This window comes from Cetorhinus maximus, chromosome 12 (genome assembly GCF_964194155.1).
Source record: "Cetorhinus maximus chromosome 12, sCetMax3.hap1.1, whole genome shotgun sequence".
Lineage (NCBI taxonomy): Eukaryota > Metazoa > Chordata > Chondrichthyes > Lamniformes > Cetorhinidae > Cetorhinus > Cetorhinus maximus.
The window spans coordinates 109393213-109416676 of NC_135890.1; the positions used below are offsets into that span (position 1 = coordinate 109393213).

The 23464-nt window shown below is 42.5% G+C and overlaps 1 protein-coding gene and 1 long non-coding RNA gene across 4 annotated transcripts in view; one reads left to right on the top strand and one right to left on the bottom strand.

Moving 5' to 3' along the window:
* Positions 1–23464, bottom strand: part of rph3ab (rabphilin 3A homolog (mouse), b) — a 157071-nt gene that overhangs the window by 67831 nt on the left and 65776 nt on the right. For 2 of the 3 annotated variants that reach the window (XM_078554380.1, XM_078554378.1), the window contains exons 6-7: positions 22699–22867; positions 3023–3064 (exon numbers count right to left, since the gene is read on the bottom strand). In XM_078554380.1, coding sequence (XP_078410506.1) covers positions 3023–3064; positions 22699–22867 — 211 coding nt within the window. The remainder of the gene's footprint in view (positions 1–3022; positions 3065–22698; positions 22868–23464) is intronic. The other variant, XM_078554379.1, reaches the window with a different exon arrangement.
* The window catches only part of LOC144687847 (uncharacterized), a 61332-nt gene continuing 59404 nt past the window's right edge, over positions 21537–23464 (top strand). Inside the window, exon 1 of the long non-coding RNA XR_013578228.1 lies at positions 21537–21632. This is a non-coding gene — a long non-coding RNA (uncharacterized LOC144687847). The remainder of the gene's footprint in view (positions 21633–23464) is intronic.

A 23464-nucleotide genomic window follows, 5' to 3' on the forward strand; every position in this document is an offset into this window, starting at 1 on the left:
GATTCTGTACAGAACAGAAGGAGGCCATTTGGCCCATTGTGCCTGTGCTTTTTGGTGGAGTAAATAAGGAGAAACCGTTTCCAATGGCAGAAGGGTTGATAACTAGAGGACACAAATTTCAGATGACTGGCAAAAGAATGAGAGGCAACATGAGGAAACTTTTTTATACAGCGAAATGTTGTGATCGGGAATATTCTGCCTGAAAGGACGATGGAAGCAGATTCGATAGTAATATTCAAAAGGGAACTGGATAAATAGTTGAAAGGAATAAAATGACGGGAAAGAGCAGGGGAGTGGAATTACTTCTTTAAATTTGTTGGAAACTTTCTGTGTTTACCTTGACTGAGCGTTTATGGTTTACTGTGGAACTGGGATAGTGAGGGGGAGAGAAAGGTTATATCAACTGATAGCAAAGTGTCCTTTACAATTTCAAAAGTACATATACATTTTTGAATTTTAAAATAGCACAGATTCATTTCTGCGTGTTCCCATGTTACTAAACTGCACGGGAACAATGGCATAGTTACAATGGATAATGATACTGGACAAATAATCCAAGGGCCAGGACTAATACTCCTGAGACAAGTTCAAATCCCACACAGCAGCTGGTAGAATTTAAATTCAATTAATGAATAAATCTGGAATAAAAATTAGCCTCAGTAATGGTGAGCAAGAAACAACAGAATTGGCATAAAACCCATCTGGTTCACTTTTGTCCTAGAGGGAAGGAAATCTGCAATGCCCACCCTGTCTAGCCTATATGTGACTCCAGACCCACAGCAATGTGGTTGACTCTTAACTCCACCCTAGAATGGTCTAGCAAACCACTCAGTGATATCAAACTGCTATAGAAAAGTAAAAAAAGAGAATAAAACTGGATGACCACCCAACAATCGACCTCGGCACCGGAAATGACAAATTTACAACCTGTTCAGTTGACTCTGCAAAGCCCTCCTTACTAACATCTAGGGACTTGTGTCAAAATTAGGAGAACTGTCTCACAGGCTAGTCAAGCAGCAACCTGTCATAGTCACACTCACGGAATCATACCCTATAGCCAATGTCATGGACTCTTCCATCACTAGGGATGGGTGGCACAGTGATATACAGCCAGGAGGGAGTTGCCCTGGGAGTCCTTGACATTGACACAGGAAACCATGAAGTCTCAAGGCATCAGGTCAAAAATGGGCAAAAAAACTCCTACCGATTACCACCAACCACCCTCCTCAGCTGATGAATCAGTACTACCCCACGTTGAACACCACTTGGAAGAACCACTGAGGATAACAAGAGCACAGAATGTACTCTGGGTGGGAGACTTCAATGCTCATCACCAAGTGGCTCAGAAGCACCACTACTAACCGAGTTGGCCAATTCATGAAGGACATTTCTGCCAGACTAGGCCTGCAACAGGTGGTGAGAGAACCAAGGAGAGGAAAAAAAGCCTCCTTGACCTCAGCCTCACCAATCTAACTTTCACAGATGCATCTTTCCACAACAGTATTGGTAGGAGTAACCAACACACAGTCCTTGTGGAGATAAAGTCTCCGTCTTTACACTAAGGGTATCCTCCATTTAGCACTAACACTTTGCTAGATGTGATAGATTCCAAGCAGATCTCACAGCTCAAAATTGGGCATCCATGAAGTGCTGTGGGCCATCAGCAAAATTGTATTCAACCAAAATCTGTAATCTCATGACCTGGCATGAACCTCACTTTACCATTACCATCAAGCCAGAAGACCAACCCTGGTTCAATGAAGAGTGTAGGAGAGCATTCCAGAACCAGCATCAAAAATGAGGTGTCAACCTGGTGGAGCTACAACTCAGGATAATAGACAGCTATGCAATTCCACTCTGCCAGGACTACTCAGCACCTTACCTCACTACAGCCTTGGTCCAAGCCAAGACAGCTGAATCCCAGATGGGATCCCTGTTGGGAATGGTCATTGCCTGACACTTGTGTGGTGCGAATGCTACTTGCCACTTGTCAGCCCAAGCCTGGATATTGTCCAGGTCTTGCTGAACCAGCGGAGAGTTTTTCCCCTGATTCCCTTTGACTCCAGTTTTGCTAGGGCTCCTTGAGGCCATACTTGGTCAAATGCTGCCTTGATTTCAAGGGCAGTCACTCTTACCTCACCTCGGGAGTTCAGCTCTTTTGTCTATGTTTGAACCAAGGATGTAATGAGGTCAGGGGCCGAGTGGCCAAGTGTGTATATAGATGGGGTTGGGATCAGGTTCAGCAATGATGCCACTATAGTTGTAGTCTGCTAATACTTAATTTCTCGATTAAAACAAAGGGTAAACACTCACTTGAGATATCAGGGCACAGCAATCATCTCTGAACCCATATCCCAGCTAGTCAACAGCTTCAAGAGAGGAAGGACAAAACTTTCTGATGATGGGGTAGGAGAGCAGTAACACCATTCTCAGCTGTGCTCAGAATTAAAGATTTAAAAGCAAATAAATTTAAATTTCTAAAACCCTTCACGAATCAGTGCTTCCTTAGTGACCAACTCTCTGTACAGGCCCTGACGTCAGTTCTTATACACTATTCACCAACATGCACCTGTCCAGTGTGTGCTGGGCACTAGTCCTTGTCATACACAGGGCGGAATCTTCCAATCCCGTCGAAGACAACGGGCTTCTGGCTGGCTCACTTCATCCGCCACGGCGGGACCGGAAAATCCTGGCTAAGGTGTTTTTTTCTGGTTTAGTATGGATGGTGGGAGATGGTGCCAGCCCCTTGCATCAATGTTGTTGCTAGGACCAGTACCCTTATCCTGACAGCGGAATCACGGGCCTGTTAAAATGCACCAGTGGGATAAGAAAGCCGATTTTAGCAGTATAAACGGGGGCAACCATTCTGGGATCACCACTCTTCGGGGATCAAAACTAAATAAACAACAATATAAATTGGAGAGGCCCCTATCATCATTCTCTGGCAGATAATTTAGAAATACAATTCACATGCGTACATACTGGGATTTAACATTCTGTATTCATGCTGAAACGGTCTTACCATAAGAGGCCTGCTCTGCAGGGATAGCACCCTCTGCTTGACCTGAGAAATACAGAGTAGGAGAAAATTGTAAGAATACAAATAGTCATGGGCCGGCTTTACATACTGACGATCAAGCAAACATCTAACAGCAGAGAAGGAAAAAGGATTGATGAAGAAGCTTTCTTGATGGCTTCATGTGTTAAAACTTTGCGCAGTATAGAATTGAGCCATACAGATCAGGAAAGTCCTGGGTTTGATCCCATTACCTGCATTGTAATCGAATGGCTGAAGTGTGCTTCGGCACATCCCAGGGACAATTTCCTCAGCTGGTTAGGTGGAATGGCTCAAACAAGGAGGAGTTTGATCCGGAGACAAGAGTTCAGAAACTGGGAAGCATGATCCCTTTGACATGTTCTACACTGCGCAGATGGGTCCAGACTGAATCAGTCTGCAGTATTTATTGCCCATTCCTATTTTCTCTGAGGGAAATAAAAATCAATCACTGTAGCCATTTGTAGGCCAAACCTTAAAGAACATTAGTAGGCTTGTTGTTTATTTTTAAAAGTGCTACCCTATAAGTTGCCAGATTTATTAGAATGTAATTTTACAAAGTTAAAATGGTGAGATTTGAACTTGTGACCTCTGGATTGCTAACATAACCACAAAACTACCGTATTTTCAAGGGGCAATTATGGGCTAGCGCACTGTCTTGTCACCTCTAGGACTTGAATTCCTTACTATCTGTCACCAGTAAGGAGTCAATATGAAACGAATCTGAAGCTTTCTCAATATATTTCCTAGTGGGCACAGTCGTCTTTGACAGGATTTCACAAACAACTGTCTTTTGTAAACTGAGAGCTAGCAGGAACATTTGTCACTTTTATTCATCTTCAATAAACATCCTCTTTGTGCTGTGTGTATGTGAAAACAAATGAATTAAAAAAATTGGTAAATACTTTCACAAGAATGATTCACTTAATATATTTAGTTTATGATCGTCATCTACTGATGAAAATACGTATCCAAGAGAATGTCCAAGGCATACTACCTTCCCTAGGCTGAATCATTCTATTTATAGCAATGAAGGCTCTCTTGGTGGTAAATCAGACTCACTGCTGGCCTGTATGGTCAAGAGCTAATTTACCAGTAACAATGATTTAAAGAATCAAAATGAAACACATTTTCACTAACTGATTGAACCAACTTAACATCTGAAAGTTGGCCAGTTTCAGCTTGGTAACACTCATTTCTGTCAGAAGGTTGTGGGTGCAAACCACAGGGTTTGTACACAATCAGTTCCACATCATCTGCATTCTGAAGCTCATTAAGAGAGGCTGGAGAAATTTTAGAGCAATTGGTTTTAAATTGAAGGCGGCATAGATTGAACAGTTTCCTGTCTGTTCTATAAATTATCTCCATGCCTGTGGGTAATTTGTGGAGGTGAAGTGCAGTATTGCAACAAGGAAGATGGAGAAGGGTGCTGATGCAATGACACAGCCAGTCTTCACTGAGATAGTCTGTGGTGGTTCCATTGTGGTGAGGATCATGGCCTGCATGTCAATGTGGAGTAGGTGGAGGAGGGCAACAAATTTCTGTGGGCAGCCAAATTTGAGGAGGATACTCCATAAGTCTTCACGGTTGACAGAGTCAAAGGCTTTCATGAGGTTGAAAAAGGCCACATACAGTGGTTGGTGCTGTCCCTTGCATTTTTCTCAGATTTGCCACACAATGAAGATCATGTCTGTGGTGCCTCTCATTGGGCAAAAGCTGCATTGTGACACTGGAAGGAGTTCCTTGGCACTGAGAGGAGGCTATTGAGGAGGATCCTTGCAACGATCTTCGCCGTGGCTGGCAGACAGCAAGGAGACTCCTCTGTAGTTACTGCAATCGTACTTGGCTCCCTTATTGAATATAATCATGATCACTGCATCCCCGAGATCCACTGGCTTGCACTCCTCTTCCCAGATGAGGGATATGAGGTTGTGCAGCAGTGCCTGGAGTGCATCTCTGCCGTGTTTCAGCATTTTGGCGGTGATTCCACTCTCTCCAGAGGTTTTGGTGTTTTCAGTTGCCGAATGGCTTTTTCAACTTCATTCCAGACTGGGGTGTCACCCAGGCTGAGCCTGATGGGGTATTGAGGAATGGAGTTAAAGGTGTTCAAGTCGAAGACACATTCTTGTTTGAGGAGTTCTTCAAAATGTTCTCTCATAAGAAATTGGAGCAGGAGTAGCCCATTTGGCTCATCGAGCTTGCTCTACCATTCAGTAAGATCAAGGCTGATCTGATTGTGGTCTTATCTCCACTTTCCTGCCTGTCCCCATAGCTCTTAATTGCCTTGTTGATCAAGAATCTGTCCTACTTAGAGCCTTGAATATATTCAATGGCCCAGCCTCCACTGCTCTCTATGGAAGAGAATTCCAAAGGCTAATCACCCTCAGAAAGAAGAAATCCCTTCTCATCTCTGTCTTAAATAGGCAAACCATTATTTTAAACTGTGCCCCTGGTTCTAGATTCCCCAAAAGAGGAAACATCCTCACAGATCTACTCTGTCAAGCCCTCTCACGGTCTTACATGTTTCGATAAGATCACCTTGCATTCTTCTAAATTCCAATGACAATAGGTGAAAGCCGCTCAATAATGCCTTATTAAGTAACCCCTTCAACTCAGGAATCAGTTGAGTGAACCTTCTGTGAACTGCTTCCAATGCAATTATATCCTTTCTTAAGAAGAAAATAAGACTGTACACAGTCCTTCAGGTGCAGTCTCATTAATGCCCTGTACATTTGCAGTAAAACTTCTCTACTTTTCTACTCCATGCCCCCTTGCAAAGAGCAAACATTCCATTTGCCTTCCTAATTACTTGCTGTACCTGTATGCTAACTTTTTGTCATTCATAGTCATGAACACTTGGATTCCTCTGCACCGCAGAGTTCTGCAGTCTCTCTCCTTTTAAATAATATTCTGCTTTCTTCTTCCTGCCAATTCTCACATTTTCCCACATTATGCTCTATCTGCCAATTTTTGCCCATTCACTTAACCTGTCTATATCTTTTTGCAGACTCTTTGTAGCCTTCTCGCATCTTGCCTTTCTATCATTGTATCATCAGCAAATTTGGCTACAATCCAGGTGGTCCCTTCATGCAAGTCATTAATATAGATTGTAAATAGTTGGGGCACCAGCACAGAACCCTGCAGCACCCCACAGCCAATGTGAAAATGACCCACTTATCCCAACTGTTTCCTGTTCATTAGTTAATCCTCTATCCATGCTGATATGTCACCCCTAACATCATGAGCTCTTATGTTGTGCAGAATCCTTTTATGTGGCACTTTATGGAATGCCTTTTGGAAATCTAAATACACAACATCTACTGATTCCCCTTTATCCATCCTGCTTGTTACATCCTCAAAGAACTCTTAATAAATTTGTCAAATACGATTTCCCTTTCACAAAACCATGTTGGCTCTGCCTGATTTTAATATGATTTTCTCAATCTCCTGCCACTACCTCCTTAATAATGGATTCTAGCATTTTCCTAATGACAGATGTTAGGCTAACTGGCCTACAGTTTCCTGCTTTCCATCTCCCTCCTTTCTTGAATAGTGGTGTTACATTTGTGGTTTTCCAATTCACTGGGACATTTCCAGAATCCAGGGTACTTTTCTATGTTTTTTTATTCATTTATGGGATGTGGATGTTGCTGGCTAGGCCAGCATTTATTACCCATTCCTAATTGCCCCCGAGAAGGTCAGGGTGAGCTGCCTTCTTGAACGGCTGCATTAAATTTTGGAAGATTACAATCAATGCATCCACTACCAATGACGCCACTTCAGGGGACTGGTCAACATTTATTCCATTAGTTTTCCTACTACTTTATCTCTAGTGATCGTGTTTGTTTTAAGTTCATTCCTCCTGTTTACCTCTTGATTTTTTTGCTATTCTTATGATGCTTTCTGTATCTTCTATTGTGAAGACAGATACAATATACTTGTTCAATTCTCTGCTATTTCCTTGTTTCCTATTATTAATTCCCTTGTCTCACCATTTAAGGGACCAATGCTTACTTCAGCTACTCGCTTCCTTTTATATATTGGTAAAAGATTTTACTGTCTGCTTTTATACTTCTTGCTAAATTTGTCTCATACTCTAATTTCTCCCTTTTAAAAATTTTTTTCAGTCATTCTTGGCTGGTTTCTAAAAGTTTCCCAATCTTCTGGGATACCACTCATCTTTGCAGCATTGTACATCTTTTCTTTCAAGTTAATACCATCCTCAACTTCCTTAGCTAGCCAAAAAATGGCACATCCTTCTCATAGTCTTTCTTTCTCAATGAGATATATATTTGTTGAGAGTTATGAAATATTTCTTTAAATGTCTGCTACTATTTCTCTACATTCTTACATTTTAAACTATCTTCCCATTCCACTTTAGCCAAGTCTGTCTTCATACCCTTGTAATTGACTTTATTTAAGTTTAAGGCACTAGTTTCAGATCCAAAGTTCTTAACCTCAGACCAAATGTGAAATTCCATCATGTTATGATCACTCTTACCTACAGGATCTCCAGCAAGGACTGACTGCCTCCTTGTCTTTGATGACCTTCCCTCCATTCTTGGCTCTGAGCAGTGTTGGCCCTTGAGTTCTTGGGCCATAGATTATTCTGACAGCAGTGAAGAAACCGCTCATGTCATTGGCATTAACGTGTTGTTGGGTCTCCCATGCCCTTTCTACTCATTGTTTTCTCTTTATGTTTCAGGGTTTCTGCTGCACCATTGCCTTCAAGCACCTGTAGTGCTGCTACCTTACTCTTGAGGTGTGGTGATGTTTCCAGTTTGCGAAAGTTGTGTGCTGACTCTCAATTAGGTCACCAGTCACAAGTTTTCCTGGTAGAGAGGCCAAGGAACTCTTCACAGGTGCTTGTTATTGTGAACTTTAGGGTCAACCAGGCACTATGGGCCCACAGTAGCTCCTGGTGTCTGGAGGTTGAGAGGTGGACAGTGAGCTGCTGACTGAGACTTCAAGGGATCTTTGAGATCCCCTTCAAAGGGATCTTTAAGGCCTTTGATGTTCATTTTCACCTGGCCTTGCTTCGGTTGTCTTCGTTGTTCAGGGGCCAGGCTGATGGAGATGGCAGATCGGATAAGGCAGCAATTAGACCAGCGGTTGTCAGTACCTCTCATGGTGTGGGTGATGCAGACATCTGTGGCCCATTGCTTGAATAATGATGTAGTCAAGCAGGTGCCAGTGTTTTGGAGCATGGATGTTACCATGAGGTTTTGTGCTTTTCTCCAATGCAGAATAAGGCTTTGGTCATGACAAGGTCATGTTCCAGACATTTCATAAAGAGAAGGATTCTGTAGGAATTTCCTTTCCCTACTTTGTCCTTGCCAATCACACCCTTCCAGAGATTTGTGTCCTTCCCAACTCTTGTGCTGAAATCTCTGAAGAGGATCAGTTTTTCACCTGCTGGGATTTGGGCTAGGGATTGCACAAGGTTGGTGTAGAATCCCTTCTTGGTATCGCCTGTGGTCTCAAGTGTAGGAGTGTATGCGCTGATGACTGTCATGCTGATTCCTTGCTAGGGTGAGCCAGAAAGTCATAAGATGAATAAGATGTTATCCCATAGAGGAGGTCACTGAGGTATCAGACAAGCTCATCTTTGATGGTGAAGCCTACCCAATGGAGGTCCTTCCAGAAAAAGGTGTTACAGGTCCCATACTCATTGTGCATGTTGTATCTCACTTAGAGTAGCAATGGCAATGTTTAGGCATCTGCATTCTCAAACTATGATGGTGGTGCAGCGCTTAGGTCTGTCACTGTTGGGGTTGTCCATGAAGATGCTGATGCTCCAGGTCCCAAACTTCACTTTGAAGAATGAAAGATTCCTGCGCGTGACTTTTAAAAAAAATCATGGGGTGGTTGTCATAGTCTTGACAGAGCAGGGCCTTGGTCCAGTGGTGAGGGGGTTCCAAGATAATTGCCAACAAAACTCTAGATGGCCCTTTATAATGGGGGTTGTTTCAACAGAAAAATAAAAACATTCCACGGCCAGATCATTCAGGGTCCAATGGGCCCCTAAACTACCTGTGGGTCAACCAGTAACCAGATTTGATCACGCACACCTGCAGCAACCATACAGCAAGTCTGAAAGTCCCTGCCCTCTGCCCTTTGCCTTCCTAACGCCAATGACCTTAAATAGGACAGGCGGCGAGTCAGCCTTCCCACAACCATCCCAAAAACTCAGGTGTAAGGCTGGGACCCAGCATATTTCTAGATTTCAAGGAGAGTGAACTTAAAGCAGAAGTATTGCTGAAAAGAAAGTGACATGCTATCAAAGCTTTTCATCTTGCACTGATCAGGATAGCTTGGAAAAAATTTTCCAACAGTAACGGGAGATCAATAATTTATACTGCATGAGAAGACAGTGGCAGATTGGTTGGCCAGTGGACTCTGGTGGAGGCGTTGCCATGGAGAATACAGCACAAATCAGTTAACTGCCCAACTTTGTTCAAATTCAAAATAGGTAGATCGACTTGGGTTGTTCAGGGCATCGCCCTGGGGAATGAACCTATCAGATTCGACCTGCCCAGTTTGAATTTAAGCAAAGCTGGGCAGTTAACTGTCCCATGCTGCATTCTTCATGGCAATGCCTCCAATTGGAGTCCACTCGTCAACCAATCAGCATACTCTTCTCATGCAGTAAAAATTGTTGTTTCCCTGTTACTGTTGGAAGATTCGTGTGAGCTATCCTTATGATTGCAAGGCAAAAAGCTTTGATAGCATGTCTCTTATTTTCAGCAATCCTCGAGTTCTGTACTACCAAATGTCTATTAAAGCAAGAAGGGTTATATTCTTGAAGTTGGGGTTGTAGAGAAGAGATGGATTCATTCATTAGTTGCTCGCCTGGTATCTATACCTAAAGCAAGCCCTCATGTAGGAAATTATCAAATGGAAAACCCCCATGTGAACCACACTTTGGGATAAACATAGTAAAGTGTTACCAGAGTATTGTATTAAATAAAGTGAGAGGCCTGCACTAGGGGACAAATGGGCACTTTTTCATTTTTAATTTGTTATATCAAGTTACAGGATGAAGAAAATCAACCCCATTGTGTATTTATATAAATGTCCACCTTAAATCGACTTGTCACTGTGTAAATTAAATATTACATATATATCTAAGTGATTATTTCCATTGTGCTCTTTATAATTTTCCAAGCCAGATGTGCAGCTGAGATCCTTCACTAGGCTGCTGCATGGCAGATGAAAGTCTCCTACTGCTTTGCTCTTGAACAAACTGGAGAAATTTCATACAAAATCTAATTTATTTGAAGAAATTCAGTTCCATTTTATCTCAAAATGCAGCTTTGTAAGTGAACATTGAGCAGCAAACACAATTTGCTAGATAAAACAGTTTTCAATTCGTAAGGATTAGAAGGGATAGACTCTTAGAGGGGAAAAAAAGGTGCAGCTAATCCCATTGGAGAAAACCTCTTTTGAAAGCAATTTTACATCCACTTTCCCAGAGCACATTCAGAAAACAATGATTTATGATGATACATCCACAGCAGTCATTTATATATTTCTTTTATTCCTATATTTGTAGGCTTGTGTGCATTGCTGGAAAGGCCAGCATTTATTGCCTATCCTTAATTGCCCTTGAGAAGGTGGTGGCGAGCCTTCTTGAATAGAACCCAATGGTTTGCTGGGCCAGTTCAGAGAGAAGTTAAGAGTTTACCCCCATTGCTGTGGGTCTGGAGTCACATACAGAATAAACCAGGCAAGTACAGCAAATTTCCTTTCCTAAGGCGCATTAGTGAACCGAATGGGTTTTTACAACAACCCTTAGTTTCATGGTCACCATTGCTGGAGCTTGCTTTTTATTCCAGATTTATTGAATTAATTGAATTTAAATTCCCCCAACTACCATGGTGGGATTCGATGTCATGCCTCCAGATCATTGGTCCAAGCCTCTGGATCACTAATCCAGTAACATATCCAACTATGCTACTGTAACCCTGTAAAACTTGCAGGCCAGATTTTATACCACAGAGATTAGAAAATGTAAAAGTTAACTTTTTTAGCTAAATTAAATAGCTATTTAGAAATACACACAAAATTATGAAAATCTGGAGGAAAGTTTGTGTAGTTGCCAACTTAAGTAAGGTTAAAGAGCAGGGGGATTATTGCAGTCTTTATTTTAAGGTCATATTGTTTCCTTATTTTTCAAATACTTTGATTTTACATTATATTAACTGTTCTGTTTGGCAGTGCACATGGTAAGGGTATGAGTACAGAACTTGAACATTGCTCTAAAGAGAGACATGTTGTTGAAGTTTTTCATCTTGCTCTCATCACAAATGCAAGAATGTCAAATTTCAAACTATCACAACAATTTATACTACAGGAGTAAAGGGTACTGATCGATAGGCAAGTCGAATTTGATTGGTCAAGGAGTTGCCACAGAGAAAACAATGAGGAACCATAGGCTCTCCAAGCTCCCAGGTAATTCAAAAAAGGCATAAGGCTTGAACATATTCCTTTTGTTTGCAGAGAATAGACCAATGCGTATGACTATATGTCGCTTCTAGCAAGTGCAAATGAGCCACATTACAAGCTCAACTGATTATCTTAAATTGGTTGTTAGAGTAACTATTAGCACATTCAGGATTGTTCAGAAAGTGCCGCCCAATCACAGAATCACTTCTAACAGTAGACCTTTTTTTTTTGAGTTTTGCAAGCACAGGCTGGTTGAATACAGTAAGTACTCTGCCTATTATGAACAACCGAAGGATCATGCCATTTGATTTGATCAGCCAATAATTGGGACGTACGGCCTATGTACCTGGCACTTAAATTCAAACACGACATTGCTCAATTGTGTGCTAGGTAGAATGTCTTTTTTGGACTGACAGCAGCATCCTGTTAGTGGAAAATACCACTCACATAGCCAGATAAATATCTCAAAAATTTGAACTACAGGTTAAGCAAGCTGTCTCAAGCTCCTACCATGCAGTGGATGTGTGAACACCTCATGGATGTCCAGCTCTCAGTTGCTAAATTTGTTTGAAATTTATCCCATTTAGCACAGTGGTTGTGTCACACAACACAATGGAGGGTATCCTCAATGTGAAGATGTGACTTCATCTCCGTAAAGACTGCAATGGTCACTCTTACTGATACCGTCATGGACAGATGAACCTGCGACACGTAGATTGGTGAGGACCAGGTCAAGCGGATTCTTTCCTCTAGTTGGTTCTTTCACCACCTGCCATAGACTCATTTTAGCAGTTATGTCCTTTAGGACTTGGCCAGCTCAGTCAGTAGTGGTGCTACTGGTGTTACATTGAAGTCCCCTACCCAGAGTACATTCTGTGCCATTACCACCCTCGGTGCTTCTTCTAATTTTTAAAAATTCATTCATGGGATGTGGGCATCGGTAAATAGGCCAGCATTTATTGCCCATCCCTAATTTCCCTTGAGAAAGTGGTGGTGATTTGCATTCTTGAACTGCTGCAGTCCATGTGGTGTAGGAACACCCACAGTGCTATTAGGGAGGGAGTTCCAGGACTTTGACCCAGCAATAGTGAAGGAATGGTGATATATTTCCAAGTCAGGATGTTAAGTGGCTTGGAAGGGAACTTACAGGTTCCCATGTATCTGCTGCCCTTGTCCTTCTAGATGGTAGCAGTTGTGGGTTTGGTAGGTGCTGTCTAAGGAGACTTGGTGAGTTCCTGCAGTGCATCTTGTAGATGGTACACACTGCTGTCAGCAGTGGAGGGAGTGAATTTTTGAGGATGGGGTCCCAATCAAGTGGGCTGCTTTGTCCTGGATGGTGTCAAGCTTCTCGAATGTTGTTGGAGCTGCACTCATCCAGGCAAGTGGAGAGTATTCCATCACAGTCCTGACTTGTACCTTGTAGATGGTGGACAGGCTTTGGGGAGTCAGGAGGTGAGTTACTCGCCGCAGGATTCCCAGCCTCTGACCTGCTCTTGTAGCCACAGTATTTATGTGGCTAGTCCAGTTCAGTTTCTGGACAATGGTAACCCCCAGGATGTTGATAGTAGGGGATTCAGTGATGATAATGCCATTGAATGTCATGGGGCGATGGTTAGATTCTCTCTTGTTGGAGATGGTCATTGCCTGGCATTTGTATGGCGTGAATGTTACTTACCACTTGTCAGCCCAAGCCTGGATATTGTCCAGGTCTTGCTGCATTTGGACATGGACTGCTTCAGTGTCGGAGGAGTCGTGAATCATGAACATTCTGTACTCATCAGTTAACCTCCCAATTCTGACCTTATGATGAAGGGAAGGTCATTCATGAAGCAGCTGAACATAGTTGGGCCTAGGATACTACTTGGATACATGTCTGGAGTCAATGTTGAGGACTCCAAGGGCGACTCCCTCCCAACTGTGCTCTCAGCTCTGGTGGGTCTGTCCTGTTGGTGGGACAGGACATACCCAGGGATAGTGATGGTGGTGCCTGTGACATTGTCTGTAAGGTATGATTCCGTGAGTGTTAGAGGGAAGAAAGTAAGTAAGAGTTTATGGTAAGGGAGAATTTATTGAAAGGGAATGAATTACTTAAAATCTCCAGGCAGCCAGTGCTACCAAGCACATTAACAGTTAAAGGTTACCAGATGAACCTTGCACAGCCTTAGGGCCTGCAAGCAACAGAAAGGCCTTGGGAGCTGGACTGGAGTCAGAGGATGGCAATAATAACTAAGATTAAGTGTGCTCTTCAACAGATAGGGGAAGAACAGATGGTCCTAGTTTAGGTAGGAGAGAAGGTCTCTGCCTGGGTGAAAAATAGGGACATACGGTGCATGTACCTGTTGCCAGAGATGTCTGTTTAATGTAAACCTATATCTTGACGAGATCGGAATCTGGAAATTGTTCTTGTACGTGACCAATAATGTATAAATATGTTGAACACTTGTAATTTAGCAGAGTGCTAGCTCAAGCTGTATTGAGATGGTTCTCTCCTTGCAATTGCTCGAATAAATGGTTGTGACCTGTGCCCGAGACTCCTGTGGTCCGTTTGTCAAAGTGACCACAACAGCTTGGCGTAGTCGGCAGGATACTTGGATCGGATCCTCGGGACGGCTCTGCAAAGTGGGTGAGTATTTACCACCTGTAGTTAGTGCAGTAAGCCTACCTGAGAACAGCCAGGTCGAGTATCAAAAGAATCGGGAGGAGGACTCAGGACAGGAGATAGGAGGCGCCAATAGGAGGCAGAGCCGCGCTGGCAGGCTACGGTTTGAGATACAACCTTAGCCGAAGCCGCGCAGGCCAGACCCCAGTTAAACAAGTAGACCACATATACCTCAAATAACTAAGTTGTTAGGGCAGCGTGAACCTACCGCGCAGAGAAAGACGGGGATATAAGAACAGAAGGCCGTCAGGAAAACAGAATAGAGCTATGAAACTCGGACTGGGGAATCGCGGACTCCATTACGAGGTTCATAGCGGAACAACAGTCAAGATTAATCACAAAAATGCAGAAGGAGGGGTGGAATCCACAGGGAGCCCCCAGAGAACAAGAACAGTGGTGGGCAGAACAGAAAAAGGATAAGGAAAAGAAAGGGGTGATGGTTATTATTGCCTTGTATAACTGATCTAAGTTACAAGAGCTGCTTGTGCTGAAGAGAGAGAGACAGAGAGAAAAGGGGGGTACCCCTAGGGAGTTAATAAGCACTGACAGACAGGAGCAGGGGAAAGGTGGGCTATCGTCAGTTTTATGGTCCCTATAGGTGGAGCCTTCAAGATCCTTTTATTTTCCCCACTGCTATTTGAAGTTTTGTTTAGAATATGAGTGTTTTAAGTTGTTAAGTTAAGGATACAGGAATATAAATACATATCTCTAAATATATGTTTGTGTGCAAGGAAGCATTTGTATGTGAGCTTTAATGTGTTTTCTTCCGTAAATTGTCATTTGTGTGTAGTTAAGCACCTTAGGGTTGAAAGCCCCACGTTAGATTAAAGGAAAAGTATACTAAAACATTCCAAAGTTTTGAGTATAAGGTTTGAGTTGAGATTTCTGGCAAAACAAAATCGCAATTTGAAGGTATCATAAAGCTAAACAGGGTTAGATGAACCAACCTTTGTACCACCCCCTTGCAGACTAGCATCACCAGCTTCCAAGCTGATTGGGATTGGTACATACGAGTTACATTAACTCATACGAGTTAGTATTCTAAAATTCTGAGGGGAAAAATTACCTGAAGTTCAAGGGATTCTAGGAAAACCAAAAGGCACAAGCACAGGGTCTAGGTTGTTCCAATGGATAAAAAGGGGTTTCTTTTGAAGAGATGTATTAGATATTAAAGGAAATTTGCATTCCAACAGCACTGTAATTTGAATTTGGGACAATCTTGAGATGTAAAGTACAGCGTAATTTAACAGGTTACTTTGAATAACGAGGACGCTAACCAAAGATAAAGAATGGGTCAATAAACATATGGGACTTCTAATTTGGATACAAATCATTACACATGAAGAAAGGTAGTTTTAATTTTGATAGCGTTACATTTCTTACAAGGTTTAAAATTTTGAGGTTTGGTTCGTGATATAGTTCTCAAAAGGGAATTTTCATTGTAAAGGGTTTTTGACAACAATTGGCACTAATTCAAATGCTGCAGGCTTTTGTATTTGTAAGTCTGTTCCCAAAATATGAAGCTAAGCTCAAGACCTTGACAAAGTTTGGCAGAAATCCAATTTTTAGCTGAGTTAATGAATCTGGGATAATTCTAAGAAAAGGGTCAGACACAATTTAGTGGGTTACTTTTGAGACAATAAAATGTTGTTTGAGAAGAAGCAAAAGAAGCAAAACATGTTAATGCCTGATTTCTGTTTTAAAGCTGTTATGAGAATATTTTATTGGATTTTAAAGTCTCTTCAGGTAACCTGAACAAGATAAGATGGTAACTGTTGCAAGTGTAAAATGTTATGAGGCAAATAGGAGAAAGAGTTAGGGAAAGAGGACACAATATACAAACTATTGTAAGGGAAGTGAATTTGATAATCTGGCCATCAACTGAGATATTGGAACCGCACAGGGGGAGATAAGCAAAGATCTAGAGACAGAGATCCTCGTTGACACGGAATAGTTAATATGGCCTAAAGAGCAAAGAAATATTATAAACGATAAGACAATAGAGAAACAGACCTTAAGAGAATCTTAGGATGATCATGATCAGGGGAAAAAAACTTAGAGGTAAAACTATGTGGAATCTGTAGTTCAGGAATTGAAATGTAAGGAGAAATAATACTTAACAACAATTTACCACAAGATGGATATAGGTAAAGGGAAAGCTGGAAAAAGGCTAAATGGTTGTATTACTGATTGTATTAATGTGCCTGCGAGCTACAAAAAGTAAGACCACAGGATTAACACTACGATAACAGACAGAGTTAAACGGCTCCCAGAGAGAACCGTCACTGGAAGTGAAGATACTGAGCCATTGAAAGATAGGATAAGAAGGTGCACTGTAGAGTTGTGTCGGCAGTTTAAGGAATTGAGGTCCGACGTGGGACAGCAGCAGGAGACAGTAGACTGGAAGGAGTGGAGGGTGCCTAGCCAGATGGATTCAGATCAGAGAAGTCATTTCACAGGAAGAGTCATTAAAGAAATATAAATTTAAATTTAAACAGACATTCCACATTCCCTACCAGCCACAGAGCTCAGGGATGGTGGAAAGGACGAACTGAACTTGAAAAAAAAACATCAGTTGGAAAAGCAATTCAAGAGACAGGGAACAGCCCAATATTTTAATGTGCCTTAGGGCTACCCCAAGCAGAACCACCAGGTTCACCCCATTTGAACTAATGACAGGGAGAGCAATGCAGCTACCTGAGGGAATCATAGTACGAGTGGGAGATGTAGGACCACTAAAAGGAAGGATGCGAGACAGTGAGTGAAATAAGTCAGCAATTGCACGAGTTAAGGAAGGAAGTCAGAGACCGACAGGTGATGGTCGAGGTGAGCTCGGAGCGAACAGGTATGGACCATACGAGGTAATTATGACAGGTGATACATGCGCACTTGTAGATATGAAAACGGGAAGTAAATGGAGGTATTACACACAGTTAAAGATACATGACAATTGATCAAGCGATAACCTGGAGAACAGGAGCTGATGTTAATGTCTCCACAGGTCTATGATCCTGGTCGTGGGCATATCAGTACTGGCAACAAGGTCAGGGATCATCACAGCTCATCCCGCACAGCAGGAGGAACTTTGGTACAGTACGGACAGTGCCGAATGCGACACACAATGGGGAATGATAAATGTAACAGTAGGAGAACAAGTGCTTTTGAATTGTAGTAAGGGTTTGCTTCAGATTGGGCGTGGGAGGTCTGCCCAAAAGAGCCACTGTCCAGCCGCCTCCCACATCTACTTCCACAGTCCGAGTTGAGATAATTGAAGCCCCTCAAACCACACCGACTGACCCACCTTGTCCAACTATGCATCCAGGACCGACGAATGGTTTGGTACTGGTTAATCAGAAGTTTTGTATGATAATGTACACCACGAGCTGGTACCCGTAGTCTTGGACACATCTGGAATGGCTCTGTCCCAGTGGTGCTCAACCCATATTCGGGCACTAATGGGCCAGTTGATGACTGAAGCATCTCAGTTCAGTGGTGGGATGCGATCAGGTTTGGGAAGGAACCGAGTTAAGCGCAGCCTGATAAATGATGCTGCTATGATACTCAATACAGGGACATCAGTGGTTAATTCAGAACCTGGCAACTGTTGACCAGAAGGTCTGGACCTTGAGCTTTAAGCTTAAGGAAGTTTTAGAGCGGGGACAGGGAATTCATAACACCCAATTAAATACAGACCAGGACATGACATGGTTAATTCAAAGCCTGGCTACCATGCTCGAAAATCACGCGGGGACTATCAACAAACTGATTGAAATAGGGAAAAATATTTCAGACAAAGCAAGCAGAAATGATGTGTGCAGCACCTATGGATCTTGGGCACTGGAACAAGCCCAAGAGAATTTAAGACAGATTAATGAAGGGGCAGTTCCTTTATGGGTAACTAATGAACATTTATTTAATCTTTCATGACATAAGGATCATGACGGTTGCCAGCTCAGAGGTTTAACACGTGTATATAGAATGAATGTTGAATGTATAGTGAATAATAATATGCTAATTGATACCTGTTATACCTATGTCAACACCCGGCAGAACATTACATGGAGTAGAAAATATTGGGGTGATACGGGGGGATTACTATATTAAGGACCACGATATTCCGCCATATGCAATAGACATAGAAGGAAATATAGTTAGCACCACATTAGAAGGGTGTAGTATAGAGACCACCGCAGTAGTGTGCGCACATCCAAATAAATGAGATGGAAGAAGCAAGGTGCGGATTTAAAGCAGCCGCAAACTGTACAATGGAAACTATATGGGCTGCAAAAGAACCGACCCATGTTGCATATATGGGGAATGGGAGATCTTGTATTACCACGTGGCAGCAGAAGATCCAATACGGGAACAACTGGATGTGCCCCAACCATAATCATTCAGTGTGCCTACACCCACAGATGCCAGCAAGGGTAGGGAAAGTGGAACTGGTGGAAATATATAAGAGAGGAACGACTACAATTCAGGTCAAGGAAAGCCTTAAGGATAACCTGACACAGTATTTGAACCAGTTGTCCTATGAAATTCCCTTATTACCTGAGCACCTAACCACGATTTGGAGACAGGCTCAGCAGATATACAGAACTTACTATACACTGCAGCAACAGGTTAAAGCCTTAAAAGAGGATATCGAGCAAATAGGTTCCTCCACATGGTGGTGGTGGAACTGGGGCTCAAATGTACAAATACACCCGTGGAGTCCGATTACCTCCCATGCCCTGGTTGTGATTCAGCTGATACTAGTTATATATTTAACATACTTGATTCATCGTACCCGAAGGTGGCAAAAGAGGTGGTGCTGGGGGAGTTTTGGAAGCCAGAGGCCTGAATTGAATGGCCAGATGATACAGATGGTCTGACGGTGCCCTTTACAACACAAAGCTGGAATTTGGACAGCATCAATGGGCGACGATGCGTAAAGGGAAGGACAGCACCACTATGGTTGACTACCTTGGGCTAGGCCAAGGACCAAAAGTGGGAACTGTTAGAGGGAAGAAAGTAAGTAAGAATTTATGGTAAGGGAGAATTTATTGAAAGGGAATGAATTACTTAAAATCTCCAGGCAGCCAGTGCTACCAAGCACATTAACAGTTAAAGGTTACCAGATGAACCTTACTCAGCCTTAGGGCCTGCAAGCAACAGAAAGGCCTTGGGAGCTGGACTGGAGTCAGAGGATTCCAATAATAACTAAGATTAAATGTGCTCTTCAACAGATAGGGGAAGAACAGATGGTCCTAATTTAGGTAGGAGGAAAGATCTCTGCCTGGGAGAAAAATAGGGACATACGATGTATGTACCTGTTACCAGAGATGTCTATTTAATGCAAACCTATATGTTGACGAGATCGGCATCTGGAAACTGTTCTTGCACGTGACCAATAATGTATAAATATGTTGAACACTTGTAATTTAGCAGAGTGCTATCTCAAGCTGCATTGAGATGGTTCTCTCCTTGCAATTGCTAGAATAAATGGTTGTGACCTGTGCCCGAGACTCCTGTGGCCTGTTTGTCAAAGTGACCACAGCAGTGGGTATGACTATGACAGGCTGTGAGACAGTTCTCCCAATTTTGGCACATGTACCCAGATTTTAGTAAGGAGGACTTTGCAGGGTCTACAGGGCTGGGTTTACCATTGTTATTTTTGGGGCCTAGTTCAAAGCCTGGTGGTCTGTCCAGTTTCATTGCATTATCAGCTTTTCTGTAGCACTTTGATATAACTGAGTGGTTAGCTAGGCCATTTTAGAGTTAACGACATTGCTGTGGACTTTGAGTCACATGTAGGCCAGACCAGGGAAGGATGGCAGATTTCCTTCCCCCTTACAGACATTAGTGAACCAGATGGGCTTTTTACAACAATCGACAATGGCTTCATGGTCATTACTGCTATTTAATTCCAGATTTTATTAATTGGATTTAAATTCCACCAACTGTCTTGGTGGGATTTGAAGCCATATCCCCGGACCATTAGCCTGGGCTTCTGGATTGCTAGTCCAGTGACATGACCACTACACCGCCGCCTCACCCTAATAATGGGGAAAATATGACCCTCAGCAGCTCTTTCCATATCATCCACTCAATTGGTCACTCGTTTCTCCCCCACCCCCACCAATCTCTTGCTCCATCAAACTACTTACCCTTTCACTTACCCACCACCCGTTCTATCACTACATCTACTGTTTTCCATTTGAACTACCTACTCAACCTCCGTATAGTTGACTCCAACTTGCTGTCCCATTACTCATCTCACCCTTAACCTTCCATTCACTCCTCCTGCTTCCAGTTGCCACTCCCCAAGGCGGGGGTAAGATGACAGAAGTCTGCTCCCCCTCAAACAGTTTCCCTAAGCATACCCATCTCATTTTTGTTGAAACTCTTATTTTAGGCCAGGTAAAATTTTAATTAATAAGCGAAAAAGAAAGTGCCCGCCGAGCGGAAATTTCTGCCCCGTGTGTGTCTCTCAATGATCTCTGGGAGTGAGAAAAATAAATGCACATTTATTCAGAGTGTGTAACCTTTCAAAAATGACACTGAGCCATTTCGTACCAACACTGCAAACCACAGATTTGCCATGAAGACATTTACATGCATGATGTTTTTGGCCCTGTTCCATTAACGTAATCACATTCTTGGAACACAAATTTCAAAATGAAAAATCTGCATGAGTCAAATGGAACACAGACAAACTTGTTTCTGAGGAAAGTAAGGCACTAAATGTGTGAATTATAAAGCGTCTTGTGAAACACGCAGCATCAAAAATCCACTTTCCATAAAACTCTCTCAATAGCATTTTCCCGTCCTGATGCTGTTCATTCATCTGTTCACCACCCAGGGCACAGGCCCTGTACGCGTTAGATCACAATAGTATTCTCGGGGAGTGTGTCTGTGTGTTCTCTCTGTGGGTCAGTCTTGATCTCCAGGAACTCCGAAGCATTTGCAGCTGATCCTTCCCAAGGAGCCCTCTTAAGACCAGCATTAATACCACCAAAATTAATAGCAACACTATTCAAACTCTCACTCCACTCTCAGGGGAACATTCCAGCATCTGAGCGAGTGTGAAGCAAACAAAACCAAGCCACCTATTTTAGAAACTGCAGCAAACAAGAGGGGGGAGTGTGCACAGCCCTCTATATTCTCAGGCTTCATCAGCAGAATGCAAACAGACTGATTACAGATTATATCAATGCAGCACAGCACACAAGATGTGCAGTACATCTTGCATGATCACACATGATCCATGTGCTTTCAGGGATGTAAAAGTTGCACAGCTGAGTTGTGTGGTGCATTGCAAATAGGTTTGGCAGGATTTTAATTTATTTTAAGTATTAAGCCTTAGCGACATTAAAAAATATTATCAAAGTTGGTGATAGATGATTTTGATGTCTGTTGTGCACAGATGATCATGTCATTGAAGCTTGCTGTATAAAGAGCTTGTGAAGAGAAACATATGCTCATAAGGTATGGGTTATTTCATCTAATATTAATGGTCCTTCAGAGAACAGGAACTGAATTCTTTCACTGGAAGAATTCATGGTAAATTTATACATAAAAAGATTCCAGTTCCTTAATCAGAGTCTAGAGCTCAATGGTGCATGGGATAATGACATCTCATTATTAGACCTCAAAGAGACACCTCCACCTTCAAAATATTATGGTCTTTTTCTTTTATAATCTGCAAGTGAAAACATTGGGTGTGCCCTGACATCACCTAATCATGCACAGAGATGTTAAAACGTCAGCAAATGTTGTATGAAATGGGTCACTTTGGTGACTTTTAAACTGCAGTGTCTCAAACTCACTCCTGGAGTGAACTCCCCTGCCCTCCATAAAAGCTGAGCTTTATTTTACACTGAGAACGTTAATAAACTGCCCATATTTAAACAGGGGTATTTAAATTAATTATTAGTGACAGGAACGTCATCTGGGAGGAGTCTTCACAGATGTTTACAGCCCTCAACTTGCTTCTGCTTCAGATGCTAATGGATTTTGGCATTTTAAGATTACAGTTTATGAAAAATATCTCTAGGGTCACATTTTTTTCAAAGAATTTTATATCTCTTATTTCTGGAAAAGTAGTCTTTTTGAAAAAAACTTCTGAGACACATTATTAAAATCGGGAAAAGAATGTTGCATGTCTTTCATTCCCAGTTATCCCTACATTGAGGGAATAATCGCGCTGTCATTTCCTGCACTGTCCCTGAATTTCCTTAATGGCTCTATATCCTGAATGGATTCAGACCTCTCCCTTAATTTTCTCCTCTCCACCTGGGTTAGAGTATAGCTTCTTGGGTTCTCACAGTCCTAGGCCACATGACCTCAGTGGTCATTCTTCAAGTGTGTCCTGTCCTCATTCAGGATCTACACTCAGGCACTTCCCGGCAGGGCTCCCCATGGTAACAGAAGCAAGAACCTTGTCCAAGTGAGAACTAAACAGGAGACCTAATCTGAATAACTCCGGCCCAACTCACACGGTCAACCTTTGGAAGAAGACCCAATTCAGATTTTGAAGAGCATTTCCACTCACCTCTGTTCTGAGTCCAGTTATGAGAAGCTTTCTGCCCCGGAGCTGGAGGCTCCTGTGAAGGGTGTTCTCCCTTAGCAGACTCGAGATTTTGCTTGTTAACAGGCATTGGTTCCGGGAGCACTTGTTTAGGCAAACCCTTAAAAAACCAAGCGCCAGAACGCTTCCAGACCTGGGTCAGTGGCAGTGAAAAATTGAGTTTAGTTAAAAAAAACACAAATTCCAGTCTGACAAATCCAAATGAAAAAAACACAAACATAATTCTTAATGTTGTGCTCGTCAAGGTAAGAGATGCAAATTCTGTAAATGGAGCATTTTTCTACTTTATATATCCAGTGTCAGTATCAGACACCAGAAATGTCCAGGCCAGACATAAGAAGAGTTCGATTCCCTCCCTCGTGAGGCATCCCTGCTTTGGGCTTATACTCAGTAACATACCCGATTGCCAATTGTGGGCCAGTTAAGTCTGATAGTGTGGTCAGGATAGCTTTATCAAAAAGAACAGTAATGTATTTTACAGGAGGAAAATGGTTAGGTGTGAGACAATCCCACACAGGGATAAGAGGAGTGAGTTAGTGGGAGAATCTGAGGGCAGGGGTTATTGTGGGGCGGCAGGGGGTTGGGGTGCGGGGGTGGGCAGTGGTGGTGGGGGAAGGTGCCGGTGACTAGATTTTTAATACGCCCACAGTGCTTTTAAGAAGGAAGTTCCAGGAATTTGACCCAGTGACAGTGAAGGAACGGCGATATATTTCCAAGTCAGGATGGTGAG